Genomic DNA, 16687 nt, shown 5'->3' on the forward strand with positions numbered 1-16687 from the left:
GGGAATCCACAGAGAAAGAGACGTCGGCGCTCTGTAAACTCATTAAAGTATCTCAGTAAAAAACCTCCTTTCTGCTTTCAAGGAGAAATAAAACAGACAGAAATGTTCGACTCTGACTCCGTCTGTGCTCTAATTTTATTTTTTCTTCTTTCAACAGAAAATGTTATTTGCAGGATTGAGTGACGTCATGCTCCCTGTAACTCCCATAAAGAATTTATTTATATTGTAAAAGAAATATTAGAAAAACACATGAATACAGGTGACCTACTTCTTAACGATTTTCACGACATGCGTTTTTTACTTTTATCTTAAGTCTCACTGACGCTTCTGCTGCGAGTATCTCATAAACAGCATCTCCAAGATGTGGCGATAGTAAAATTGTCCAGCAGGTGTCACTGTGGAGATGTTTTCAGATCGTCTCGAAGCCTGAATATAATTCCAGCACACATGCGTGGCGTGTTTCGTGTTTCATGAAGCCTCGCTTTGCACATCACGGCCATTAACCAGCACACAGTGAGGTTTGGAGAAGAAGAGACGTGGCTTCAGTTACAAGTTCTGCCTGTTTATTAAAAGAAATCAATTAATTACAAAAGAAAATAAGATATGTTCAATAACACTTAATGGCATTCATAAAGAAAACCGAGCTAAGCCTGAAGTTGTTTAATTGCATATCATAAGTATTACTGTGTCAACGACAGGGCAAAGTAAACAGCAGAAAAAATCTTATTGAAAATCATATCAGACTGTGAACTTCTGGGACTAAAGCTTGCTATCGCCAGTGTGTGAATGTGTGTGTGCATGGGTGAATGACTGAATGTAGTGTAAAGCGCTTTGGGGTCCTATGGACTAGAAAAGCGCTATACAAATGCAGGCCATTTAAATGCACTTTTCACACACAGAAACATGCACTAGCAATGAACCTGAGATAAAACCTGCAAGTTAGGACAGTAACTTGGACATAACCTGCAGAGTAGATCAAAACCACAGCTAAGCAGAGCATAAGAAACAGCCGATGAATACATGGGAGCACAGTGGAGTGAGCACTGAAGTAAATGGATGTGACAAGCATGCAAAAATGAGCTGATCTGGCATGTTCTCATTAGTCTTGTTGCAAATTAAAATGATAAAAAAAAAATGCAGTTCACTAATGTTCACTTGAGGCTCCAGTGAGTTAACCATAGACTTGATGTCCAACTTTACACCGGAAATAAACACGTTTTACAAGGGTGACAGACAGAGACCAAGACGTTTTTGTCTTTCTATCTGCAATTTCCTCCTTTATAACAAACATTCAGGGAGTTGTTTATTTTTAAAACTTAACCTATTAAGTTGTATTAAGGCTTAAAATGTGCACATTTATGGGTGTAGTTGCTGTGAATTTCCAGGGTCTGTAAAAAGACTGAAGTCTTCAAGTACAAAAACAAACCCAGCTGTGAATCCAGAGAGTCTCATGTGTGGTGTGTGAGTGTAGAGTAGGTCTGGTCCTGCTCCCTGCCGGCTGGATCGAGGCTCTGGTAGATCGAGTCTTCACGTGTAGAACCTGGAGTACAGTTCTCGTAGTGGACGTCCTGAAACAGAGACAAACTGTCTTCTTCACATAAAAAGAAGAGACTCTGACTTGGTTAAATCATTTGTGCTGGTAAATATTTCCACGTTGCCTCGTTGAACCTCTCAGACAACAGTGTCTCTGTTTGTTGTTGGAGTCTCCGTCTGGGCGGCCATTTTTGTCACCTACCTGTTTGAATTCACCTTCTTGGACTGTAATTTCTGGAACAGTCTACAAACTGAACCATCACACTGTGACTGCTTTATTTCTTTGTTACAGTAGCAGTCTGTCAACAGTGAGAGGAACCAAAGAGAAAGAAAGTCACCTCCATGTTTGTGCCCTCTGAGTTTCCTCTGGTCCTCAAACCTGTGGAACAAACAAAGGATGTTCCTCTGTTAGAGGGAACAATCATTCAAAGTGCACGTGAGGCTGAAGATCACTGCTGCCCCTCCCGTTCTTTCATCCTGCTTAGTTGGACTTTATTAGGCTTCATTTTAGACTTTGCCTTCAGAATCAAAGACTCACATTTGCTCGAGTCTCCTCCTGTGTACTGAAGAAGTGATCCACAATAATTATACTATTTTACAGTTTTCATATATTTTTCCTGTTTTTACTTCACACGTCTGAAGCAGAGAACATCTGGATCTGATCCTGCTGACAGTGTCCAGAGTTCATGTGTGACACAGTTTAGGATTCAGTTACTTCCAGTGTTTAACATCATCTCTACAATTCAATTCAATTCAATTCAATTTTATTTATATAGCGCCAAATCACAACAAAAGTCGCCTCAAGGCGCTTCATAGATACAAGTCACTCCACTCTCCTCTTAGAGCCCAAAGTGGACAAGCAGGATGAAATATTTTGATGTTTGACTGCAGCTGTTTGAACAGACTTCAAGTGAAGTGAAAAAAGAGTTTTTGGTTAGAAACGAGACGTTCTGTGTGTTTCTGTGTCTCTGTTGTCTTACCTCTGCTGCTCTTCCTCTTGATGCAGATTATTAGAACAGTCAGTGATGAGAGGATGATGATGAGAGCCAGAGTCAGACCCACAACCAGCAGCACATCTGCAGCTGATTGAGAAGAACAACAAGCTGAAGACATGCGCACAGTATATAGAGCTGTACAGTAAGAACTCATCACCTACAGACTGAAATAATATGAAATAGAGTTAGTGTTATTTTAGCATTTTACAGCTTCTAAAGAACATATTCACCTCAGATTGTTTGCTAATGTCACTTGTCAAACTAAATGAAAAGCATATAACAGGACACATTAAGGAGTAATTATGATAATAATTAAACCAGTTTTCACTCAGGTTATAAAGAATCTGTCAGTGTTTCTACTCTCAGACTCATAGATGGATGTACCTGCAGATGCTGCTCTTTCAGGCTGCTCAGTGCTTCCAGTCAAAGTTAATGAAGGTGTGCAGCTTCCTGTAGTTGTGGCTGATGGTCCAGCTGCTGAACAAGAGCAGAGAGGAAAGTTTGACTTATAAATGTTTGGAGCTGTGAAGAAGAAAAACACAAAGATTCAAAAATCAGCTGAGAAATCAAACGAGCCTTAAATGGATCCACTGACTGAGAAAAAAACAGTTTGGCAAATTTAGTGTTAGATTAAAAAAATGCACTAAAATAGTTTAACAATGAAATAAAATATGAATGTATGTTGAAATATCAGGTTCTTGGAAACAATAAAGACATTTAGGGACATTAATGGTCACCTGTTCATTTCCAGCTCCACACTCTGATTCCTGCTCTCCATCACAGTAACTTTACAAAGTTCACACTTCAAAATAATCTTGTTTCTAAATAATTCTGTTTCTATGTTGAGATAAACTGAGTGCTGAGAGCAGCCTGAGCTGTTGGCTCACAGGGATCACTGTACAGACACTGAGCTCATTATTAGAAACTTTGCTCGTGTTCAACATGAACATCCACCACTGGAACAGCAGATATATGACAGGAAATAAGGAACAGCTGAACAGCTGCACTCTGACAACATTTGATTAATGTCAGTAAAAACTCACCGTCTGTGACAGTGACCTCAAACTCTCTGGATGAACCACCCAGGTAACATCTGTACCGTCCTGAGTCAGACTTGGTCAGCTGTGTGATGCTCACATACAGAACTCCTGAAGCATATTCAATTTTGTATCTGCCTCTCTGAGCTCTGTTATCAAGTGTAAGAACAAGAATGTTTTTTCCACACTCTCCTCTGCAGAACAACACTCTGTTTCCAGGTTGTTTAAAGGAACATCCGACTGTGAGAGAGCTTCCAGTTTCTTTATCAAAGTGTTTCAGCTGATCATCGTTTCCATCCAGCAGTGCTGTTAAAGAGACAAACGATCAATAGTTACTATCAGTGCTGAAGATGATGCAGTCTGATCACAATAACTCCAGTTTGATCCACAGTTACACTGGGAGCTGCCCAGTTCAACCAGTCTGACAGAGGAACTGTTGAACTAAGTGAGATTTAAACGGCTTCATCATCAGACTGATTGGATTCATGAAAAATCAGCTTTTATGACAAGTATAGACTCTAAACTGTGAACCCTTCATGGTTTTAAGTACATTTAAAGTCTGGATGGACGTTTGTGTTGTGAATGTGATTGTCACACATTCATTGAGGAAGAATCCATTTTGCTGTGAGGGGAACTCTTGGAAAGATCAAACCGACGACACAGAAGCAAAAACTCATCAAAGAAAATCAAAGTTACATCAGAAAATCTTCTTTCATTCATCAGCGTCAGTTTCTGACATCAACATTTCATTCACATCATTATCAGCTGACACACTCACTAATATTCACACACACTCGTGTCCCAGCTGCAGTTCATCGGTTACTTAGAGGAGTCCAAATGTAACCAACAGTTTACAGAAGAACAAACTTCAGCTTCTTTAAACCGTCAGCAGCTGTCAGTGAAACTCAAACTTTGCTTCAGGAACAGAAACTAAACATTTCCACAGCTGAAACAGAAACTCACCTTCAGCAACAACGATCACAAACTGTGTGAATGAAGCTGATGATGAAGATCCAGCCAAACCACAGCTGTACTGTCCAGAGTCAGACTCAGTCAGCTTTGAGATGCTCACAGATAAAACATAAACTGATTCTATTTTATATTCAATGCTGTATCTGCCTGTTTGAGCTCTGACATCAGTTGTATTAATGAGAATGTTTTCTCCTTCACATTCTTCTCTGCAGAACATCTTCCATGTTCCTGGAGAATTAAAGGAGAATCCAGCTTTCAAATCTCCTCCAATGACTCCATAGTGAAGAATCTGAGCATCGGTGACTTCAGGGTTTCCATCCTGCAGAGCTGTTGGAAACATGAACCATCAACAGTTACTGTTTGTACTTCCTGTAAGAAGCTGCAGTCTGATCACAACATTCACACACAGACACACTGAGACTAAAGTCTGAATAACAACAATGATTCATGTCAAATACATTTCATTGTCTAAAGTGGTGGAAAATCTTCTTCCAGTCGACACGACTCAAAATATATCTGAACATGTTTCCTATGCATGAATAAAATGACAATAAAAGATGAAGATAAACAAAACATGTAAATGACTCATAACTCCTCTGTGTGGTACTTGTAGTAATTATATGTTGAGAGATTGAAGCAACAGCTCAACATGCAAGTTTTTCATGTGTTTCATCCACAGGAAGTGATGTCATCATTTAGTTTAAATGTACTGCTGGTGTCAAAGTTCATGAAGCAACAACAAAAACAGTGATGAAGTTTTTATTTGTTGTAACTTTGTTTTACTGAGGGTGATCGTGGCTCAGGAGTTGGGAGTTCACCTTGTAACCTGAAGGTTGCTGGTTCGAGCCCCGGCTTGGACAGTCTCAGTCGTTGTGTCCTTGGGCAAGACACTTCGTTTTTTTTGAGGAAGTAACAAATACTTGCAATTAACGACATGTTATTGAGTAATTTATGACTCTATTTCAAAGCTCTGAAGCCAAACTCAGCAGCTGATGTGAGTCAGTTACTTTATGTGAATGATTTCAGTTCATTCCAGCATTTAAACTCTGTGCAGTCGTATTTCTGTTCAGCTCCAACAGGACAAACAGGAAGAATTAGCAAATAACTTTTCACACAACTCTGGGTTTGAAGATGCTGACAGATTTCACTCACGTCACTCACAGGTTTATATTTGTCTGCAGGAAGTGATGTCATTTTGTCAAATCTATATGCACTGTGGGAGTGAACTGTGAATAGTCACAGTGAAGAAACATGAACATGTAACAGTAAAAGCAACAAAATGTGTTTTTGTCTTTCAAAGAAAAATTCATTGACTTGATCAACAAGTTTGTATTTTCAAATAATAACTGAAAGTATCAGGTGGAGTTTGTACTTTGATGTTACAGGTTATTTTGAGGACGTAACAAACACTTGTAAGAAACCATCTTTGAAAGGACGAATCCTAAAGCCAAAGTGAGCAGCAACATGTCCATGAATGTCTCACTGTGATGGTTTCTTCTGTCCATACTGGCCACAAACACATCCATGAAATCATGAATAAAAGCAGTTTGAATGGAAGAAGCGTCCATGAAAGTGACTCATAGCTGACTCTGATCATCATGTTTAACAACAGAAACATGTTGAAGAAGGAGAGTGACAGAAAGAACAAGTGAATGTACTCACAAAGGAAGAAGAAGCAGATCAGAGTGTGACGGACTTTCATGATGAGGCTCTGATGGTTCACTGCTGCCTCTCTTCTTCTTCACTGGAAACCAGGAACTTGTGACGCCTCACTTCTCTGACTGAAGGAGTCCCTCCTCCAAACACCACAGCACCTCTACACTCCTTCCCTCTGCATCCCTCTATCAGTCTGCTGCAGGGCCTCAGGCTTCCTTCTTATATTTATAGTATTATGTGCAAAGTGGAAATACAATGATGACACTTGACTCTGTTAAATTCAGCACAGTGACCAAAACCTCCAACAATGATCATCATTCATCATGAAATCATTTCTCTTTCTGTATCTGAAGAACTTTAGTTTGGGATCATTTAGAAAAACAGTTTAGGTCAAATGTTAGAAAAGAGTCAGACTTTCTTTCTTCTCACAGTTTGTTTAACAGTTTCAAATCTTTGAACATTTAAATACATCTATGAACAGAATATGAAAGAACAACAGTTCTGATATTATATCAAACATTTCAATCACCTTGTGGTTCAAAGTGGTATTACATGGCAGCCTCATGTAATACCACTTTGAACCACAAGGTGACGCACGAGTCAGTGTAGCATCCAGTACGTCCTCAGTCCGACATGAGACATCCCAACATTATTCCAGTTAGCTCAATATTCCAGTTCCAGGAATGCAGGAATGTTATTGTCACACTCAGCCAACTGATCCTCCTGAGACCCAAAAAAAAATCTTTTGACAGAGTAAAGTTTAATATTAAACAAATTAAATAAATAAATCAGCTGTAATCTGATATTTGTGACCTACCGGAGACTGAGAGAGAGCAACTTATGTGTTTGGAAACATTTGAAGTGTTGCTGATGTAGAATATTTAGCTGATCTAGAGTTTAGAAATGTGTTATTGTAGAATATAGAACTATTGTAGAGACACTGTGTGTAGAGTAATAAAGGCCTCACTCTGTTGTGAACTTAGATTGTAGGAGGCTTCTCCCCCACTGAGTGGAAATTCCCCAGAGGAAGCTTTAGGGTGGGGGTTGCAACATTTATGATACTTGTAACTGTGGTCTAGAAGGGAGAGGGGTTTTATGACCTCTAGGGAGTCACCTACACCCACAGTGTTTTAACTGTCATGCACACACATCCACACGCACAGTCACTCATGTGCACACACATAGACACAGACAGAGTTTGCAGCACACCGTAGGGGGGTTTTATGATGGGGTTGTTTCTATAAAGCTGGGTGGAACTAACAAAGGGATGAAGATTTTTGCAGAGGGACACCGGCCTCATCTTCCCTTCTAGAAGTGCATGCTTAAATGAAGAAGAGTAAAGATAAATGAAGATGAATAAAGATGAATAAAGATTTTGTGAAAATGACTACTGAGTCCGGTGCCATCTCTGGATGCTCGAGGAATAAAAAGAACTGGGGTAAAACTGATTTCGCGACACTGAATTCCAGTGTAAGGCTGAGGGTTTATCTGTTTATCTGTTTATCTGTTTATCGGCCTGTTTCCTGTTTGATGTAATCAGAGGACTACCTGCTTGGTGTTTGTAGGCAACTGTCCCAGGTTCATGTTTCATGGTAAAAAAACGTTTCAATGGTATTTCAGTATGATTATAACTGAACTGATCATGACAGGAGACCTACAGTTTAATGTTGTTTAAGCACACATGTTATGAATTTTATAAATCAACAGGATGAAGGAACAAATCAAACTCATTCGAAATATTCTACAAGCTCTCGCATTTCTCAACATTGTTACCTTCAGACTAATGTATGACGATGGAGCTCTTTCTCAGTTTGAGACAAAGTTCCCAGACAGGTCCAGCCCACTGTTCTTACTCTGATTTCACAACAACTATTATGGAATCAAAAACCTCAAAGTGCTGACTGACTGCTAAATACATCTGTAAAATCTGTCATATAATTTCTTTTATTTGCATCGGTGTGAAGAGAACGTCTCTGTATGTAATGAGCCTGTCTGCAGCCAGCAGCCGCCTGTGTACTGTGTGCTGAATCACTCCACCCTGTCTTTCTGTAGGCCTGTTTGTGTGGCAGGTCTCATGTACTGGAGGGTTAGTGCAGCTGGATTTCCATCAGTGACACTGACAACATCTGGCTGGTTCCCCTCCCTGAGACACTTTTTGAGTTTTGCTTTGGGTTCTTGAATCAAACAGCACTGTGTGCAGCATTTCTTCACCCACACACTCATTTACTGCTGATTATACTGACTAGACCCACCATGGTTATCACTCTATCCAATGGCTGTTAATAGCAGTTATCACTCCCAAGTATGGCTCAGATTGGCCCTCCTGTTCTGCAGCTTCACCCCAGCACAGTCTATCCTCCAGTTCCTGGGGCTTCTCCTGAACCTGCTCCTTCACCCATCCCTGTTCCCGGGGTGAGAGCGACCAGGGCCCGGCCTGCACCCGCGCCAGTTCCTCAGGTGGGGACAGCTGTAGGGCTGCAGCTATTGATTATTTTAGTAATGGAGTAATTATTTTTAAAATGTGCTGTTCAAATGAAGCTGGCTTGACTTGAATATTAATACTGAGTTGACAGAATCCACGTGTATTGCATAAAGACACATGAAAAGTAAAGACTTTATATCCATGTATCTGATAACAGGAGTTCTAAACTAAAACTCCTCCAGGTGACGGTGTCACGGCAGCTGCCCTGGAGTAAAACACAAACACAAGATTAGAGCCTGACGTCGGGGCGGTGAGGTGATGTCAGGCACTGCTGCCCAGATTAAAGTCTCCAGGTTCAAGGGTCTTGGTCAGCTGGGGTCTTTCTGTGACATTCATGTGCTCTCCCACGGTCCAATGAGACGGTTGTCAGGTTGTGCCCAAAACATATAGGTGTGTATATGAGAGAGTGTGGTTTCTGTCCTTTCTGACTTGCGACCTGTGCAGGTGGACCCGCCTCTCTCCCTGTGACAGCTGGGACAGACTCCACCCCTGTGACCCTCAGCTGAATAAGCAGTTAACAAAAATGATCCACAGATGATCAGAAATTCCTCCGTTTACAGTTCAGTAGGTAACGTGCTCATCACATCCACTGATTGTGTTGTTGTTGTAAGTTAGGGTAACTGGAACAGCTGTTCTTTCACAGACTGGACCCCACATCAGCTCCCTACTCCATCCTGTAGTACAAACTGGTGTGACACCAAAGTCTGTTCCATACAAATAATCTGATTCAGTTCAAACACCAACATAGTGCTGACCTAAAGAACACCAGAAGTCACAGGAACGCTGTGGAAATGTGGGATTTGCAGCAGGACTGATGTGGATTACAAAGTGAAGGCAGACTTATGATGTTTCAACCACTGTAATAATAATAGAATAAGAACACCATCCTTGTAGCTGCTGCGTATGCTAAGGTTTTACAGTGGGGCAAAAAAGTATTTAGTCAGCCACCGATTGTGCAAGTTCCCCCACTTAAAATGATGACAGAGGTCAGTAATTTGCACCAGAGGTACACTTCAACTGTGAGAGACAGAATGTGAAAAAAAAAATCCATGAATTCACATGGTAGGATTTGTAAAGAATTTATTCGTAAATCAGGGTGGAAAATAAGTATTTGGTCACCTCAAACAAGGAAAATCTCTGGCTCTCACAGACCTGTAACGTCTTCTGTAAGAAGCTTTTCTGTCCCCCACTCGTTACCTGTATGAATGGCACCTGTTTGAACTCATCATCTGTATAAAAGACACCTGTCCACAGCCTCAAACAGTCAGACTCCAAACTCCGCCATGGCCAAGACCAAAGAGCTTTCGAAGGACACCAGGAAAAGTATTGTAGACCTGCACCAGACTGGGAAGAGTGAATCTACAATAGGCAAGCAGCTTGGTGTGAAAAAATCAACTGTGGGAGCAATCATCAGAAAATGGAAGGCATACAAGACCACTGATAATCTCCCTCGATCTGGGGCTCCACGCAAGATCTCATCCCGTGGGGTCAAAATGATCATGAGAACGGTGAGCAAAGATCCCAGAACCACACGGGGGGACCTGGTGAATGACCTGCAGAGAGCTGGGACCAAAGTAACAAAGGTCACCATCAGTAACACACTACAACGGCAGGGAATCAAATCCCGCAGTGCCAGACGTGTTCCGCTGCTGAAGCCAGTGCATGTCCAGGCCCGTCTGAAGTTTGCCAGAGAGCACATGGATGATACAGCAGAGGATTGGGAGAATGTCATGTGGTCAGATGAAACCAAAGTAGAACTTTTTGGTATAAACTCAACTCGTCGTGTTTGGAGGAAGAAGAATACTGAGTTGCATCCCAAGAACACCATACCTACTGTGAAGCATGGGGGTGGAAACATCATGCTATGGGGCTGTTTTTCTGCCAAGGGGACAGGACGACTGATCCGTGTTAAGGACAGAATGAATGGGGCCATGTATCGTGAGATTTTGAGCCAAAACCTCCTTCCATCAGTGAGAACTTTGAAGATGAAACGAGGCTGGGTCTTCCAACATGACAATGATCCAAAACACACCGCCCGGGCAACAAAGGAGTGGCTCCGTAAGAAGCATTTGAAAGTCCTGGAGTGGCCTAGCCAGTCTCCAGACCTCAACCCCATAGAAAATCTGTGGCGGGAGTTGAAAGTCCGTGTTGCTCGGCGACAGCCCCAAAACATCACTGCTCTCGAGAAGATCTGCATGGAGGAATGGGCCAAAATACCAGCTACTGTGTGTGCAAACCTGGGCCCTGTGCTTCGTACGTCGCTTACTACATCCAAGATCAAATGAAACATCCAAGACCAAACCATCGCGCTAACCGTGAGCTCGCTAATCCGGTTCCCCGAACACACCTGCTGTTGACGATTAGTACAGCTGGATGAAGTAATGTGAGATCACTGGGTGCCGTAAAAGGGGATACGCATCGATAGCAGAAACAGTGATCGGCAACCCTCTGATTGGTCGGCGAAAATGTCGAAGGAGCGCGCTCGGCTCGGTATTTTTCGGCAGCAGAGCAAGAACTCCTGAGTGAGGGATTTCAGGAGTTTCAGAGTTAAATCAGAACGCAAGGGAACACTGCAAAGGCTGCAAAAGCAAGGAGAGAGGGCTGGCAGAAAGTTGCTGACAAATTAAACTCGTAAGTAATTTAATAATAATAATAATAATATATTGGATTTATATAGCGCTTTTCAAGGCACCCAAAGCGCTTTACAATGCCACTATTCATTCACTCTCACATTCACACACTGGTGGAGGCAGCTACGGTTGTAGCCACAGCTGCCCTGGGGCAGACTGACAGAAGCCAGGCTGCCATATCGCGCCATCGGCCCCTCTGGCCAACACCAGTAGGCGGTAGGGTAGATTTATTATATTACACTATATTATCCAATATTATATTACATTATATTATATTGTTATATTATATCCTCTTTCACATTAGAGCCACAACAGGACCCACTAGAACATGGGAACAAGTAAAAGTGAAATATAAGAATATCCTACAGAATGGTAATATTTATCACTTATATTGCTTTTCGTCTCTTGGAAAGAGACCCTGGAATAATCTGTTTGTTTGTTCATAACAGCAACCAAGAAAAGGGCAGAGCAAAAAAAGACAGGTGGTGGTCCTGCACCCCCTCGTCAACAAGTTGGTTAAGTAAATAATACCCTCACGGGAATATCGATATCTCTCTATGAGCACACTGTCGCGCTGAGCTAAAGGATCCTGTCTATCCCGCAATATGCGCTGAATTCTGAGGACTCTCCTTATCAATCTTGCACCTTCCGCAATGGGTTGCTCGCGTAAACGGACAGGACATGGCTGCGACAGACTTCCCAAATCCACCTTCGCTTTTATAGCCGTGGTCTCTCATCTTGATTACACGAAGTAATTTACAATTACTACTCTGAAATATGAATTACATCTGTAATAATCACATACATGTAATAGAATGTTAGTAGTACATTTCCCTTTTTTAGGAAATGACCTGTATGTATCTGTGTGACATCAATAAAAGGATCAGGTGCTGCATTATCTTTAGTTACATTGATGTTATTTATTTATGGTGAAACAGTGGTGGAATATCGCTGTTGCTTTCGTATAAATGAAGCGGACATACCTGCGTGGCCGCGATCTAATCCTGTTTACATAAAGTAAACCTGCTCCCGAGCAGGTTTACGCTTACGGCTCTGTTGCTATGACAGCAAGTCCCGGATGAGCTTCGGGGAACCGAACGATCCAGGATCACGCGAAATCGTCAACAATCTAATCCAGCTAACTCACTTAGCGAGGTACGAAGAACAGGCCCCTGGTAAAGACCTATAGTAAACGTTTGACCTCTGTTATTGCCAACAAAGGTTATGTTACAAAGTATTGAGTTGTATTTTTGTTATTGACCAAATACTTATTTTCCACCCTGATTTACGAATAAATTCTTTACAAATCCTACCATGTGAATTCATGGATTTTGTTTTCACATTCTGTCTCTCACAGTTGAAGTGTACCTCTGGTGCAAATTACTGACCTCTGTCATCATTTTAGGTGGAGGAACTTGCACAATCGGTGGCTGACTAAATACTTTTTTGCCCCACTGTATATGGTTTGCTGTTAGCTCTGTGTGGCTAACCAGCTGATTAGTCTGATGCAGATCCATCAAGTGATTCCAAATGAACATTTAATGCAATGGATTCACTTAAAACGCTCAAATAAAATAGAAGAATTCAAAGTTGTCTCTGTTTAGGGTTGAGTAAAATATGAAATCTGTAACATTTAATTATTTTTCTTAGTGTACAAAAAACAGACTGATCAGGGAAGGTAATGTGTTTTGTTGTTTTTAATAACATGTACATAATATTGGCAGTTTCATGATACTGAGGGGAGCGACTGTTTCTGTCCAGGGTGGGAGGGGTCAGAAGACATTTTTCGTGTCAGTCTCGGGGTCCTGGAGGTGTCGAGGTGTTGGAGAGAAGGAAGACTGCAGACACCTTCTCAGACAAATGGATGACACGCTGCAGCAGAAAGACTTCACAGTGTCCACGGGGCACTCGTGTAGGATGATGGGGGCTGGTGGGGCTGGTTCCTCCTGCAGTTCCAGCAGCTGCAGTTCCTCTAACAGCCACTTGAAGCTGACTCTGAAGTGAGTCAATATTTACAGTTTTCAGGGTTTGTGTTCCAACTTTAAACCTGAGGCACTGAAACAAACCCAGCTGTGAATCCAGAGAGTCTCATGTGTGGTGTGTGAGTGTAGAGTATGTCTGGTCCTGGTCCCTGCCGGCTGGATCGAGGCTCTGGTAGGTCGAGTCTTCACGTGTAGAACCTGGAGTACAGTTCTCGTAGTGGACGTCCTGAAACAGAGACAAACTGTCTTCTTCACATAAAAAGAAGAGACTCTGACTTGGTTAAATCATTTGTGCTGGTAAATATTTCCACGTTGCCTCGTTGAACCTCTCAGACAACAGTGTCTCTGTTTGTTGTTGGAGTCTCCGTCTGGGCGGCCATTTTTGTCACCTACCTGTTTGAATTCACCTTCTTGGACTGTAATTTCTGGAACAGTCTACAAACTGAACCATCACACTGTGACTGCTTTATTTCTTTGTTACAGTAGCAGTCTGTCAACAGTGAGAGGAACCAAAGAGAAAGAAAGTCACCTCCATGTTTGTGCCCTCTGAGTTTCCTCTGGTCCTCAAACCTGTGGAACAAACAAAGGATGTTCCTCTGTTAGAGGGAACAATCATTCAAAGTGCACGTGAGGCTGGAGGACAACAGTAAAGCAGGGGTAACAGTTATGCTGTGAAACGTTTAAACATCATCCAGTTGAATAAATAGCGACTGTTGAGTCGTTGTGTAAAAAGCATTGAAAACTGTTCCAGTGTTTCTTTTTTGTATACTGTGGGATGTGGATGCTACCTCCTGCTGAAATCTGCTGAATTAATAAACTGTATTTCATTGCAGCTCTTTTTTTTAATTGAACATATGTAACTAATGTGAACATTTGAAAATAATTTTTGTGTCTGTGACACATTGTGAATATGCTGGAAACATAACCTCTGTATTTGCTGTGCTTGCACCATGTGAGGATGAAGACTATCAGAACCAGCAGCCCGATGGTGCAGGTGGTTATCAGCCAGTGAGACAATAGAAGGTGAGTCATTAAAAACAATATTAGACTCTGGCCGAGGGTCCTTTACAAAATATGCAGAAACACACACACCGATGACGGTGATGGAGGCCTGGGCGGTAACCTTGTCCACATCCGTGATGACCTCACAGGAATATTCAGCGGTGTCGTGTAATTGGACGTCCGTTACTCTGAGCGTACCGTTGTCAAAGATCATGTACCTACACACAGATGGAGAAGCACACGTGTACAACCCAAATCCAGAAATGTTGATGTTGACTTTGATGGCAACAACACGGAGAAGTTAGAACAGACGAAAGAGCGAAAGTGGGAGGAACATGTTGCATCTCATTGGGTTAATTGCCAGCAGGTCGGTAACATGGCTCGGTACAAATAAGAGCTTCTTTGAGAGGTTGTGATTATAAAAACGAAGCATCGGCAGAGCTGTGCCGTTTCACAACAGTGACTGTTGGTGACACCTGAAAGTGCCCGGAAACAAAAAATCAGCAATTTCTCTAAGCGTGACTACTGAGGCTAAAAGTAATTGCACAAACTAACAGATTTTGAAGGATTTAGCTGAATACTTGGATGAAAATAATCTGACGTTTGAACCACACTAAATGCTGCTTCCTCTCTGGAGATGCTCTCCTTCACTTTCCTGCAGCTGCCTTCAGTTGCTGCTTGTTTGTGGCTCGCTCTGTCTCACTTGTCTCACTTTTGGATGTGAAGCTCTGTGCAGTCAGTTTTGACAGAATCTGAGCCGAGTATTTACACAGCAATGTGTTCAGAATGTTCTGAGAATGGACAGAAACATAGCGAGTGTGTGCTTTTGTTTACTTTTTATCAACACTAGACTCTGATAGTTTCTGGTCGCCTTGCCTCCAGACCACCTGGTAACTGCTCAGCCGAGGATCTACAGCGAAACAACAGTCCAGGAGGACGCTGGTACCTCGGAGGGCACGAACATCCTGGGGACCTGTCAGGATCACCGTTCGATCTGAAAGTAACAGAGAAGTTACGACAGAGTGTTTTTAGCATCTGCTTACAAAGTTTTTCTGTAAAGGCTGCAGTGCTGAGTTGTAAACTGAAGGTTTATTTTTTGTGGCCAACTTAAAAAACAAAAAACACAAGCACTAATTTTTTTATTAATCCAGGAGAAGGTTGAGGCCAAACAAGTCAGACTCTGACTCTGAAAGTTCGGCAGCATCATGAATGTCTGACTTTAATCAAATCCACCATGTAGCTGAAGGTTTGTGCCCATTTTCAGTGCTGCAATTTTTACATTCATGACAGAACAAAGAGGTGAGTGTACTCACAGGTCAGAGAGGAGTGACGCACTTTCATGATGAAGCTCTGATGGTTTGCTGCTGCCTCTCTTCTTCTTCACTGGAAAGCAGGAACTCACGTCTCTGAAAGAGTCCCTCCTCCAAATACCACAGCTCCTCCACGCTCCTCGCCTCTACATCCATCTGTGCGTCATGTGTGTGAGCTGCTGCTGAATTTAATTTTGTGTACCACCTTATATGTTACACATATTTACACTCCTGTTGACATTTACTGTTAAAAAGAAGAAAAACTGATTTGGGTCTTTAAAGTTCTTATTTTCTTTAAACCTGTGAAATACATTCTCACAGTGCAATCGGACTTTTATTTGCAAACTGCTGCACTGAAGGAACAGTGACGTTTATTTATCTTAAAGATCCGTCGTTTCTAACTGACACGGCACAGGGATGCTGGTTCTCTCAGCCTTCTTCTTCCAGCTGTTCCCTTTAGAACCTCTGCAGTCCTCCTTCACCACGTCCATGAATCTCCTCTGAGGCCTTACTCTTCCTCCTGTCAATCGGCTTCATCTTTAACATCCTTTGTCCAATATGTATGTATTTTTTATTTATTTTTCCCTTTATTTTCAGCCATAGTTTGTAACTATTTGTGTTTTTTGGAATGAAATTCTGGCTGTATGTAACCCTCAGCCTCGCCTCCTGATGGTGAGCTGTCCCTCTGATGTACTGCTCACTCACACCGAGGATCTCAACATCTTTGTGCCACCTGTGGAACTGTATATAGTATTATACTGCTAGCAGGCCTCTGTGCAACTGCAGGAGCAAGTAGTTACAAATAAAAAACAGCATTATAGGAAAGAGTGTAGAAGCAGCATTAGAGTCTGGCTGCAAAGGGCAGCACTAACTGCCACTAACACATCTTGATAAGTATAGATAAAAAAAGCTGAACTAGCTAGAGAGCTTAGCGCATCCAGAGACCCCACATGCAGCCACCCACGTGCATAGAAAATGAGGACATGCAGAGAAGGAGAGATGAACTGATGTGTGAGACCATAAAAGGAAACGATAAGGAGATGTTTTGATAAAAACTGTGTATGAAGGGTACAGGAACACAGAGTACT

The 16687-nt window shown here is 42.0% G+C and overlaps 2 protein-coding genes across 2 annotated transcripts; both read right to left on the minus strand.

The window, feature by feature from the left end:
- Window positions 1-610: 610 nt before the first annotated feature.
- LOC147305515 (uncharacterized) lies at window positions 611-6356 on the minus strand. The gene is made up of 7 exons (XM_086276966.1): window positions 6200-6356; window positions 4529-4864; window positions 3572-3871; window positions 2913-3005; window positions 2514-2615; window positions 1872-1912; window positions 611-1568 (listed from the first exon to the last, which is right to left on the minus strand). The coding sequence occupies exons 1-7, from the start codon at window positions 6237-6239 to the stop codon at window positions 1449-1451; spliced, it is 1032 nt and encodes a 343-aa protein (XP_086133092.1). The 5' UTR covers window positions 6240-6356; the 3' UTR covers window positions 611-1448.
- A 7037-nt stretch (window positions 6357-13393) lies between these two features.
- LOC147305516 (neural cell adhesion molecule L1-like) lies at window positions 13394-15630 on the minus strand. Its single transcript, XM_086276553.1, has 5 exons — window positions 15603-15630; window positions 15124-15283; window positions 14380-14507; window positions 13817-13857; window positions 13394-13513 (listed from the first exon to the last, which is right to left on the minus strand). The coding sequence occupies exons 1-5, from the start codon at window positions 15628-15630 to the stop codon at window positions 13394-13396; spliced, it is 477 nt and encodes a 158-aa protein (XP_086132679.1).
- Between the last annotated feature and the right edge of the window lie 1057 nt (window positions 15631-16687).

Source organism: Aulonocara sp. 'chitande type north' Nkhata Bay, linkage group LG20 (genome assembly GCF_057382095.1).
Source record: "Aulonocara sp. 'chitande type north' Nkhata Bay isolate Kocher_YH1m ecotype deep benthic linkage group LG20, A_spYH_male_GT1.1, whole genome shotgun sequence".
NCBI classification, from domain to species: Eukaryota; Metazoa; Chordata; class Actinopteri; order Cichliformes; family Cichlidae; genus Aulonocara; species Aulonocara sp. 'chitande type north' Nkhata Bay.

Coding starts and splice junctions, on each gene's coding strand:
- LOC147305516 (XM_086276553.1), bottom strand. CDS start 15,630: ATGAAAGTGCGTCACTCCTCTCTGACCT. Junction 14,508..15,123: donor GAGTCTAGTGTTGATAAAAA/GTAAACAAAAGC, acceptor ATCTGTGTGTAG/GTACATGATCTTTGACAACG. Junction 13,858..14,379: donor GGCCTCCATCACCGTCATCG/GTGTGTGTGTTT, acceptor TTTGTTCCACAG/GTTTGAGGACCAGAGGAAAC.
- LOC147305515 (XM_086276966.1), bottom strand. CDS start 6,239: ATGAAAGTCCGTCACACTCTGATCTGCTTCTTCTTCCTTT. Junction 3,872..4,528: donor TGTGATCGTTGTTGCTGAAG/GTGAGTTTCTGT, acceptor TCTCTTTAACAG/CACTGCTGGATGGAAACGAT. Junction 2,616..2,912: donor TGAAAGAGCAGCATCTGCAG/GTACATCCATCT, acceptor CTTCTCAATCAG/CTGCAGATGTGCTGCTGGTT.